Below are 12,043 nucleotides of genomic sequence, written 5' to 3'. Positions count from 1 at the left end.
ATGCGAAATTCGAACATGCCCATGTGCCATGTTTATTTTATAGCATTGCAGCATAGTGGGGACAGTTTCCAACATCTCGCCCACCTGGCTCTATTTGTTTAGCAGCAAACTGCTTTCAGTAAACTAGTCATGATTACAGTACAAAGGATAACGGAAGCATTAATACCAAAACCAGGGCATGCATTACGTGTCAATTCTCAAAGCTCCCAGCACATGTAAATGAGCAAACATTGGGGGTTTCCTCTGGGAAACTCAACTCAGAACAACTCCTGCTTTGCAAAATCCTGCACCTTTAAAAAAGTGTATGCAATCCAATCATCAACTTTATACGTGGAACTTTATTATTTAGAACGGTTTTGCTACATTGCAAATAAAAATGGACTTTTGCACCAAACATTTTCCCAGTCAGGGCAAAAAGTTTAATTTAATTAGTTATTTAGTAAATGACTTGTGGTTTCTTTTGAGGAACAACTTGTAAAGTTAGAAATCACAACAGATCTTGCGTGGAATACATTTTTTTTTCTCTCCAAATGATGCACGTATGTTTTTTGGGGGAAATGTAATAGTTCTCTCCAGTTTAATTGTATTGCAAAAATGACTAATTTTGCACAAACGTACAGTTATTGCTTAAACTAATAGGATAATCTCATTTTCATGGGTGCATTGGGAAACCTATTAATCTGCAGAGTAAAACAGGATTTTACTAATCATGCTTTGAAGACATCTTTAGAAAGATACATAATCCAGGAAAGCGATGTTGGTGAATTTCGTATATTACCCCCTTTATCCCCTCTTTGGCACACAGCGGTTTTTCCCACGCAGAACAAAAGGATCGTTTCTTTAGTAAATCTAGAGGTCTATTTGCCAGTGTTCAAAGCTGCATCTAATCCGGGATATATCCGCCTGTTTTAGTTACTGGGGAATATTTAGTAATACTCGTCTGTTAACGTGTAACAGCAGTATTATTGCCCACAGATTATTATATTTATTATATTAAGAGCTGCATTTACCAGAAAATTGTACTGGGAATTCTCACATTTCCAAACGTTTGTAAGGAAAGTCCTGTTCTGTTCTCTACAGTAGGAGGGCTCAACCTCCAATACTCAAGACACCCCCCAAAAAGGTCAGGTTTTAAGGATGCTTCAGTACAGGTGGTTCAATCAGGGGGGGGGGGGGGCGGGCTTGAGGACTGGTGTTGAGCACCGCGGTTGTAGAACATAAAATTCCAGTCTTTATTTTAATGCAAAACATGTCAAACCCTCGAACATTGAATCTTACAAATTCAGTTCAAACATGATCATAAAATTCACACTTCTTTAATTGGATTGTTTATGAAAAAAACTCCTTCTCCATACATGAACCGTTGGATTGTTCATTTCTCTAGAATTACTTGCTGGTTTTTTTTTTGTTGCATTTTGTAACCAAACCCCCTGATGGAATCTGCCTTATTTGCCCTTAGTAACCTCTTATTATGCTACGATTAACAACGTCGCTGTTGAGTTCTTGACTTTGTACAAAGGATTTAGCCAGTGGTTTAGTAAAAGTAAAGGTGCTGAGTCACACAACAAAGAAATGAAACTGTAATTAACATTCTCAAAAAAAAAGCTTCTTTTTAAAAAAAAATCATAATTTAGGAAGATTTATAGAATGTTTATAGAAAGTAGGAAAAGAGACGCTTCATAAAATTAAATAAATTCTACTTTAAAAAAAAGTGGAACCATTAATCTGACAATAAAAAAAAATGAGTGTCCCTTCAGCCACTGGATTCAGCAGTTGTCCATCTGGATAGAAAACCTTTTCATGGTCTTCTCATGGAACACATATCGGAAATCTAGACCCCTCTTATTTTCTTGTAAGCCTGACTATGCTGCACTTCATAGAATAACAATTATACAATTAATTTCTGTACCTGAAATTAAAACGGCATTAGAAGTCTCACTACCCCTTTGTTGACCCGTTGTGGGTGCAAGTTTAATTTGGCTTCTGGAGGGGCTGTTTAGGATTTGGCTTCCCAAATTAGGAGGTCAGGAGATATTTCAGTCCTGATGACCAGTCTTTTAAATGCCCTGTTGCATCACAGGATACATTATTCCTGGGCGGTTGCCCAAGTCTGACTGCACATTACTGACACTCTTACATATACAGAACTGATTGGGACAATTAGAGGGGGTCAGTACATGGAGGTAAGTGAGCTTGTATAAAAACTGCCCAATCTAAATATGATTTGTTGGAAAGCCAGCTCCTGAGTCAGACCCCCCCAATATTTTGCACATATTAATAGTTAGGAGCTGGCTTCGTTCTGTGTATGCGCGCTACACATGACTTTGAGATGGATATACCAGTCACCCCTCTACTCGGGCTGGACGCAGCTACTTCCAATCAATTCCTATGGAAGTATCCCAACCTATGCAGCTATCCGCAGACTCAACATGTTCTCTTTAATAGCTTATTACAGGACCCACACACATGTAGCGTGTACCTGCCAAATAGGAACAGTTGAAGGGTATGCCGAGTGCCTTATTGCTTTGAAACGAGCTGGGAATCTGTCCCCGGGTACTTACTTTCAGCCATACCCTGGCATATATTCAGGAGGAGGATGTACAGCCGCAGCATCCCAAAGAACCCGCAGGTGTTGGGAAAAGTCATATCCGCTGGTGTCTGTGTCAGGATGAGCTTCCTACTGCTTCTTCCTGCAGGGTCTCCGCTGACACACTGACCAAGTGCAGAGCTGCTGCTGCTGCTGCTGGGGAAGTTCTCTGGTCCAGCAGCTCCCCCACTCCACACAGTCTTCTCATCAGCTTACAATACCACGGTGCAGTTTTTAAGGTGGTCCTAAGGCAGAGAGCAGAGGGTCCTGCCGCCTCCCCAGCTTCTCAGGGCCAATCTCCTTAACTCCCAGCTCAGTATGTGGTACAGTATCACGAGCACTTGTGTTTTCCTAACTTAGTTGGGATTGAACACCGCTGCCAACTCCTACTAAATTCCACACACACGACTAAAAGTTCAGCCAGTCTCCCGCCTCTCCCGCATAAAGCAGGGAAGAGATATAATAATAATAATAATAATAATAATAGCATGTTCTTGTATAGCACTGCCAGTTGTACAAAGCGCTTTACAGAGACATTTTTGCAGGCACAAGTCCCTGCCCCGTGGAGCTTACAATCTATTTTTTGGTGCCTGAGGGACAATAGCACCACCATCCGTAATGAAGTTACATAATACTGTGGTAATTTTTAATACCAATCAAATTGGCACCTTGATTAAGATAATCTGAAGAATGGAGTTAATGTTCAAAACCTTTGTGCAAAGAACTATAACAGAGTTAAGGAAACCACAAATAGATCCTAGGATCCTGCAAATGATCACATACTCTATGTTACTAAGTTACTAGTATACTTTACACCAGCGGTGAGCAAAGTCCCTGCGCCTCCTTTACCTGCTGCCTCCACTGTGGCGCCCCCCCTCATATCGTCTCTCATGATGCGTCAAATGACGCTGTGGCGTCATGTGACTTCACGTCACCCGCGGCGTCATTTGACGGTACGTCTCCATGGTAACGGGCGTCATTTGACGCCATGGAGACGCATGGACAAGAAACTGGTCTTCACGCTCTTAGCGCGGGGCCTTTGTAACCGCCGCGCGGCCCGCGCCCCCCAAATAAAGTCTCTGAGCCCCCCAGTTTGCGTACCGCTGCTTTACACACTAAGAAGAGTGTTCTCATCTCAGTCGTATGATTAATTTAAGAGTTGATTTTTGTGGTATTTGTGTGAACACAGTTGAATCTCACTGATCATAAAGTTTTATTTAGGATGTTTTTAGAAATGTATTAATGTGCTTATTTTATGTTTAGTGCACACATAGCGCTTGACTCGATCTGCCCTTTGTTTTAACATACATTGTATCACCAGAAGTATTAATTAGACTTGAGCCGAACACTATTTAAGAACACAGTGTAACCCTAAGAGTCAATACCCCTGAGGAAACTTAAATGCGAAACGCATAGGGCGACCCTCACAGGCCACCGTAGTTTTCTGAGATGCACCAGTTTGAACTTGCTTTTCTGCCCCCGGCACCTGGGAGTACGAGCAAAGAGACGGGAGTCCACCAGTAGAAACCGCCGCCGATCCGACCCTTCTCCCGGCTGTGCACAAGCCGAGGTGAGAGAGATACAGCGACGGGACCCTCTTCCAAGGGCCGCGTAGACTCAGCACGTCCGGTATATATATATCACTGTTGTTTCTCCTATCTTCCACATATATACCGGACGTACTGAGTCTACGCGCCAGAGGACAACATTTTTTCCTCACACTGACCGAGAGGCAGTCACGGGACAGGACACAGACATACTACCTGCCTCTAATTCAGGGGTGCTCAACTCCGTTCCTCAATACCCCCAACAGGTCAGGATTTAAAGATATCCCAGCTTCAGCAGAGGTGGCTCAGTCAGAGGCGATGGAGCATGACTGTAGCGTGGGAGTGAGGCTGAGCTAATAGATAGATCCCTGCACCTACACTAGTTACTTTATACCGATCCTGCTCCCTAGAGTGCTGGGGCCTAGATCTACTAATTTATTGGTCAGGTTTTTAGGATATCCCTGATTCAGCACAGCTGGCTCAATCAGTTTCGATTGGGCCATCTGTGCTGAAGCTAGGACTGATTGAGCCACCTGTGCTGAAGCAGGGATATCCTGAAAACATGACCTGTTGAGCAATAATAACAGTGTCCCTTTCACCCCTCTCCAGAAATGTGCAATCAGGATTGCACCTCAAAAGTGGCTGCATGCATATAACTTTAATGCCCTTTAAATTCAAGTTGAAGGGTGCATTAAAATTAAAAAAAAATGATGTACTCTCAAAAGGGTCAGCGATGTACCGTCTACACAGCTAATTAATACACCAGTTTGAAGAATTATATTTTAGTATCCGCGCTGCGTGATTGGGGTTTACAAACTGAGTGGAAAGGTGCTGATGAGCACATCTAAGGCGTTTCTCGTACCAGTCCCCTTAATTCCTCTCCAGAGTGGACAGGGTTAATGTCATCAAGTAATGACAGACTAAAAAACCTGGAATTTGTCACCTTCTCCAACCCCCCCCCCCCCCCCTGCATTTTTGCTGGGAGGGTCTGTTTTGCTTCCAGCTGCTATCACTTCACCTCAGGATTCCCTTTGATATGAGGTCACACACGTCTCCCCAAAGGCGGCTAGGGCTGATGTTAGGGATACTCTGTTACAATTCCCATAAATATATATTATCTCTAACTGCCCATGAAATTTCTTTCTATATAATGTATAACCCTGTTCATTTAATGTAACCATGTATTTGTCATCATAACTCTATGCCCAGGACATACAGCAAGGCCCCGCTTTTCGGCGATCCGCTGATACGGCGGCACCGAGAAGGGGGCTGCCATGTCTGCCCAGAGGTCGCGCATGCGCAGAACGAGCTGTTGCCGCCAGTGCGCATGCGCAGAATGAAGGATGCGTAGGATGCGCGCACAGAACGTAGGTCGCACATGCGAAGGGAGGAAAATGCCGATTTGCGCATGCGCACAACTGAAAATCGCCGGTTCCGCTTTCTGGCGATTTTCACTATATGGCGGGCCCTTAGAACGGAACCAGCCGTATGCCCGGGGCCCTGCTGTACTTGAAAATGAGAGGTAACTCTCAATGTATTACTTCCTGGTAAAACATTTTATTAATATAAAAATAAACGGCACAAGGCCATCATTTCGGAAACATGGTCTCATTTATTTTCAATTATGCTACAAAGAGTTTGCTCTCTACGTGGAGAAAGGCTTTTTTCTGTAATCCCCCTTTTGGGAGGTACTGAGTATGTCCTCCGTGAGGCCTTTCAGTTTAAGGTAAAAGCTGTGATGGGTTTGGGGACAAGAGTGTATGTAAGGGGGTGAGTGTATGTAAGGGGGTGACGGAGCATGTCTGTAACGGGGAGTGTATGTAACGGGGTGACGCAGCATGTCTGCTGCGTGGGAGTGTATGTAAGGGGGTGACGGAGCATGTCTGCAGCGTGGGAGTGTATGTAAGAGAGTGACGGAGCATGTCTGCAGCGTGGGAGTGTATGTAAGAGGGTGACGGAGCATGTCGGCAGCGTAGGAGTGTATGTAAGGGGGTGACGGAGCATGTCAGCAGGGTGGGAGTGTATGTAAGGGGGTGATGGAGCATGTCGGCAGCGTGGGAGTGTATGTAAGAGGGTGACGGCGCATGTCTGCAGCGTGGGAGTGTATGTAAGAGGGTGACGGAGCATGTCGGCAGCGTGGGAGTGTATGTAAGGGGTTGACAGAGCATGTCTGCAGCGTGGGAGTGCATGTAAGAGGGTGACGGAGCATGTCGGCAGCGTGGGAGTGTATGTAAGGGGGTGACAGAGCATGTCTGCCGCGTGGGAGTGTATGTAAGGGGGTGACGGAGCATGTCTGCAGCGTGGGAGTGTATGTAAGGGGGTGATGGAGCATGTCGGCAGCGTGGGAGTGTATGTAAGGGGGTGACGGCGCATGTCTGCAGCGTGGGAGTGTATGTAAGAGGGTGACAGAGCATGTCGGCAGCGTGGGATTGTATGAAGGGGGTGACGGAGCATGTCTGCAGCGTGGGAGTGTATGTAAGGGGGTGACAGAGCATGTCTGCAGCGTGGGAGTGTATGTAATGGGGTGACGGAGCATGTTTGCAGCGTGGGAGTGTATGTAAGGGGGTGACGAAGAATGTCTGCAGCGTGGGAGTGTATGTAAGAGGGTGACGGAGCATGTCGGCAGCGTGGGTGTGTATGTAAGGGGGTGACAGAGCATGTCTGCAGCGTGGGAGTGCATGTAAGAGGGTGACGGAGCATGTCGGCAGCGTGGGAGTATATGTAAGGGGGTGACAGAGCATGTCTGCAGCGTGGGAGTGTATGTAAGGGGGTGACGGAGCATGTCTGCAGCGTGGGAGTGTATGTAAGGGGGTGATGGAGCATGTCGGCAGCGTGGGAGTGTATGTAAGGGGGTGACGGCGCATGTCTGCAGCGTGGGCGTGTATGTAAGAGGGTGACAGAGCATGTCGGCAGCGTGGGAGTGTATGAAGGGGGTGACGGAGCATGTCTGCAGCGTGGGAGTGTATGTAAGGGGGTGACGGAGCATGTCTGCAGCGTGGGAGTGTGTGTAATGGGGTAACAGAGCATGTCTGCCGCGTGGGAGTGTATGTAAGGGCGTGACGGAGCATGTCTGCAGCGTGGGAGTGTATGTAAGGGGGTGACGGAGCATGTCTGCAGCGTGGGAGTGTATGTAAGGGGGTGACGGAGCATGTCGGCAGCGTGGGAGTGTATGTAAGAGGGTGACGGAGCATGTCTGCAGCGTGGGAGTGTATGTAAGGGGGTGACGGCGCATGTCTGCAGCGTGGGAGTGTATGTAAGGGGGTGACGGAGCATGTCTGCAGCGTGTGAGTGTATGTAAGGGGGTGACGGAGCATGTCTGCAGCGTGGGTGTGTATGTAAGGGGGTGATGGAGCATGTCTGCAACGTGGGTGTGTATGTAATGGGGTGACAGAGCATGTCTGCAGCGTGGGTGTGTATGTAAGGGGGTGACGGAGCATGTCTGCAGCGTGGGTGTGTATGTAAGGGGGTGATGGAGCATGTCTGCAACGTGGGTGTGTATGTAATGGGGTGACGGAGCATGTCTGCAGCGTGGGTGTGTATGTAAGGGGGTGACGGAGCATGTCTGCAGCGTGGGTGTGTATGTAAGGGGGTGACGGAGCATGTCTGCAGCGTGGGAGTGTATGTAAGGGGGTGACGGAGAATGTCTGCAGCGTGGGAGTGTATGTAAGGGGGTGACGGAGCATGTCTGCAGCGTGGGAGTGTATGTAAGGGGGTGACGGAGCATGTCTGCAGCGTGGGAGTGTATGTAAGGGCGTGACGGAGCATGTCTGCAGCGTGGGAGTGTATGTAAGGGCGTGACGGAGCATGTCTGCAGCGTGGGAGTGTATGTAAGGGGGTGATGGAGCATGTCGGCAGCGTGGGAGTGTATGTAAGAGGGTGACGGCGCATGTCTGCAGCGTGGGAGTGTATGTAAGAAGGTGACGGCGCATGTCGGCAGCGTGGGAGTGTATGTAAGGGCGTGACGGAGCATGTCTGCAGCGTGGGAGTGTATGTAAGAGAGTGACGGAGCATGTCTGCAGCGTGGGAGTGTATGTAAGAAGGTGACGGCGAATGTCTGCAGCGTGGGAGTGTATGAAGGGGGTGACGGAGCATGTCTGCAGCGTGGGAGTGTATGTAATGGGGTGACGGAGCATGTCTGCCGCGTGGGAGTGTATGTAAGGGGGTGACGGAGCATGTCTGCAGCGTGGGAGTGTATGTAAGGGGGTGACGGCGCATGTCTGCAGCGTGGGAGTGTATGTAAGGGGGTGACGGAGCATGTCTGCAGCGTGGGAGTGTATGTAAGGGGGTGACAGAGCATGTCTGCAGCGTGGGTGTGTATGTAAGGGGGTGACGGAGCATGTCTGCAGCGTGGGTGTGTATGTAAGGGGGTGATGGAGCATGTCTGCAACGTGGGTGTGTATGTAATGGGGTGACGGAGCATGTCTGCAGCGTGGGAGTGTATGTAAGGGGGTGAAGGAGCATGTCTGCAGCGTGGGTGTGTATGTAAGGGGGTGACGGAGCATGTCTGCAGCGTGGGAGTGTATGTAAAGGGGTGACGGAGAATGTCTGCAGCGTGGGAGTGTATGTAAGGGGGTGACGGAGCATGTCTGCAGCGTGGGAATGTATGTAAGGGGGTGACGGAGCATGTCTGCAGCGTGGGAGTGTATGTAAGGGGGTGACAGAGCATGTCTGCAGCGTGGGTGTGGGTGTAAGGGGGTGACGGAGCATGTCTGCAGCGTGGGAGTGTATGTAAGGGGGTGACGGAGAATGTCTGTAGCGTGGGAGTGTATGTAAGGTGGTGACGGAGCATGTCTGCAGCGTGGGAATGTATGTAAGGGGGTGACGGAGCATGTCTGCAGCGTGGGAGTGTATGTAAGGGGGTGACAGAGCATGTCTGCAGCGTGGGTGTGTATGTAAGGGGGTGACGGAGCATGTCTGCAGCGTGGGAGTGTATGTAAGGGGGTGACGGAGCATGTCTGCAGCGTGGGTGTGTATGTAAGGGGGTGATGGAGCATGTCTGCAACGTGGGTGTGTATGTAATGGGGTGACGGAGCATGTCTGCAGCGTGGGAGTGTATGTAAGGGGGTGACGGAGCATGTCTGCAGCGTGGGTGTATATGTAAGGGGGTGACGGAGCATGTCTGCAGCGTGGGAGTGTATGTAAGGAGGTGACGGAGAATGTCTGCAGCGTGGGAGTGTATGTAAGGGGGTGACGGAGCATGTCTGCAGCGTGGGAGTGTATGTAAGGGGGTGACGGAGCATGTCTGCAGCGTGGGAGTGTATGTTAGAGAGTGACGGAGCATGTCTGCAGCGTGGGAGTGTATGTAAGAAGGTGACGGCGAATGTCTGCAGCGTGGGAGTGTATGAAGAGGTTGACGGAGCATGTCTGCAGCGTGGGAGTGTATGTAATGGGGTGACGGAGCATGTCTGCCGCGTGGGAGTGTATGTAAGGGGGTGACGGAGCATGTCTGCAGCGTGGGAGTGTATGTAAGGGGGTGACGGCGCATGTCTGCAGCGTGGGAGTGTATGTAAGGGGGTGACGGAGCATGTGTGCAGCGTGGGAGTGTATGTAAGGGGGTGACAGAGCATGTCTGCAGCGTGGGTGTGTATGTAAGGGGGTGACGGAGCATGTCTGCAGCGTGGGTGTGTATGTAAGGGGGTGATGGAGCATGTCTGCAACGTGGGTGTGTATGTAATGGGGTGACGGAGCATGTCTGCAGCGTGGGAGTGTATGTAAGGGGGTGAAGGAGCATGTCTGCAGCGTGGGTGTGTATGTAAGGGGGTGACGGAGCATGTCTGCAGCGTGGGAGTGTATGTAAAGGGGTGACGGAGAATGTCTGCAGCGTGGGAGTGTATGTAAGGGGGTGACGGAGCATGTCTGCAGCGTGGGAATGTATGTAAGGGGGTGACGGAGCATGTCTGCAGCGTGGGAGTGTATGTAAGGGGGTGACAGAGCATGTCTGCAGCGTGGGTGTGGGTGTAAGGGGGTGACGGAGCATGTCTGCAGCGTGGGAGTGTATGTAAGGGGGTGACGGAGAATGTCTGTAGCGTGGGAGTGTATGTAAGGTGGTGACGGAGCATGTCTGCAGCGTGGGAATGTATGTAAGGGGGTGACGGAGCATGTCTGCAGCGTGGGAGTGTATGTAAGGGGGTGACAGAGCATGTCTGCAGCGTGGGTGTGTATGTAAGGGGGTGACGGAGCATGTCTGCAGCGTGGGAGTGTATGTAAGGGGGTGACGGAGCATGTCTGCAGCGTGGGTGTGTATGTAAGGGGGTGATGGAGCATGTCTGCAACGTGGGTGTGTATGTAATGGGGTGACGGAGCATGTCTGCAGCGTGGGAGTGTATGTAAGGGGGTGACGGAGCATGTCTGCAGCGTGGGTGTATATGTAAGGGGGTGACGGAGCATGTCTGCAGCGTGGGAGTGTATGTAAGGAGGTGACGGAGAATGTCTGCAGCGTGGGAGTGTATGTAAGGGGGTGACGGAGCATGTCTGCAGCGTGGGAGTGTATGTAAGGGGGTGACGGAGCATGTCTGCAGCGTGGGAGTGTATGTAAGGGGGTGACGGCGCATGTCTGCAGCGTGGGAGTGTATGTAAGGGGGTGACGGAGCATGTCTGCAGCGTGGGAGTGTATGTAAGGGGGTGACAGAGCATGTCTGCAGCGTGGGTGTGTATGTAAGGGGGTGACGGAGCATGTCTGCAGCGTGGGTGTGTATGTAAGGGGGTGATGGAGCATGTCTGCAACGTGGGTGTGTATGTAATGGGGTGACGGAGCATGTCTGCAGCGTGGGAGTGTATGTAAGGGGGTGAAGGAGCATGTCTGCAGCGTGGGTGTGTATGTAAGGGGGTGACGGAGCATGTCTGCAGCGTGGGAGTGTATGTAAAGGGGTGACGGAGAATGTCTGCAGCGTGGGAGTGTATGTAAGGGGGTGACGGAGCATGTCTGCAGCGTGGGAATGTATGTAAGGGGGTGACGGAGCATGTCTGCAGCGTGGGAGTGTATGTAAGGGGGTGACAGAGCATGTCTGCAGCGTGGGTGTGGGTGTAAGGGGGTGACGGAGCATGTCTGCAGCGTGGGAGTGTATGTAAGGGGGTGACGGAGAATGTCTGTAGCGTGGGAGTGTATGTAAGGTGGTGACGGAGCATGTCTGCAGCGTGGGAATGTATGTAAGGGGGTGACGGAGCATGTCTGCAGCGTGGGAGTGTATGTAAGGGGGTGACAGAGCATGTCTGCAGCGTGGGTGTGTATGTAAGGGGGTGACGGAGCATGTCTGCAGCGTGGGAGTGTATGTAAGGGGGTGACGGAGCATGTCTGCAGCGTGGGTGTGTATGTAAGGGGGTGATGGAGCATGTCTGCAACGTGGGTGTGTATGTAATGGGGTGACGGAGCATGTCTGCAGCGTGGGAGTGTATGTAAGGGGGTGACGGAGCATGTCTGCAGCGTGGGTGTATATGTAAGGGGGTGACGGAGCATGTCTGCAGCGTGGGAGTGTATGTAAGGAGGTGACGGAGAATGTCTGCAGCGTGGGAGTGTATGTAAGGGGGTGACGGAGCATGTCTGCAGCGTGGGAGTGTATGTAAGGGGGTGACGGAGCATGTCTGCAGCGTGGGAATGTATGTAAGGGGGTGACGGAGCATGTCTGCAGCGTGGGAGTGTATGTAAGGGGGTGATGGAGCATGTCTGCAGCGTGGGAGTGTATGTAAGGGGGTGACGGAGCATGTCTGCAGCGTGGGAGTGTATGTAAGGGGGTGACGGAGCATGTCTGCAGCGTGGGAGTGTATGATTTACTAAAGGTTCATATTGCTGGATTAAACATTTGCGTAATAAATAAATGGGATCACAGCAATATTTTCTCAGAATTCTGCCGTATTTACCAAGAATTACCTAGCATAGGTTGAACTCGATGGACAGGTGTATTTTTTCAACCTC

At 50.2% G+C, this 12,043-nt stretch overlaps 1 protein-coding gene across 7 annotated transcripts in view; it reads right to left on the bottom strand.

The window, feature by feature from the left end:
- CA14 (carbonic anhydrase 14) overlaps positions 1-12,043 on the bottom strand; it is a 93,571-nt gene that overhangs the window by 47,290 nt on the left and 34,238 nt on the right. The window contains exon 1 of one of the 7 annotated variants that reach the window (XM_075607721.1): positions 2,562-2,961. The exons of 5 other annotated variants lie outside the window; for them this stretch is intronic. In XM_075607721.1, coding sequence (XP_075463836.1) covers positions 2,562-2,646 — 85 coding nt within the window. In that variant the 5' untranslated portion in view covers positions 2,647-2,961. Of the gene's footprint in view, positions 1-2,561; positions 2,962-12,043 lie in introns of those variants that run through there. One more of the 7 variants, XM_075607723.1, reaches the window with a different exon arrangement.

Source organism: Ascaphus truei, chromosome 7 (genome assembly GCF_040206685.1).
Source record: "Ascaphus truei isolate aAscTru1 chromosome 7, aAscTru1.hap1, whole genome shotgun sequence".
In the NCBI taxonomy this organism is placed as follows: Eukaryota; Metazoa; Chordata; class Amphibia; order Anura; family Ascaphidae; genus Ascaphus; species Ascaphus truei.
Note: the sequence above shows the minus strand (reverse complement) of the source record. Positions and strands in the feature narration are given on the sequence as shown.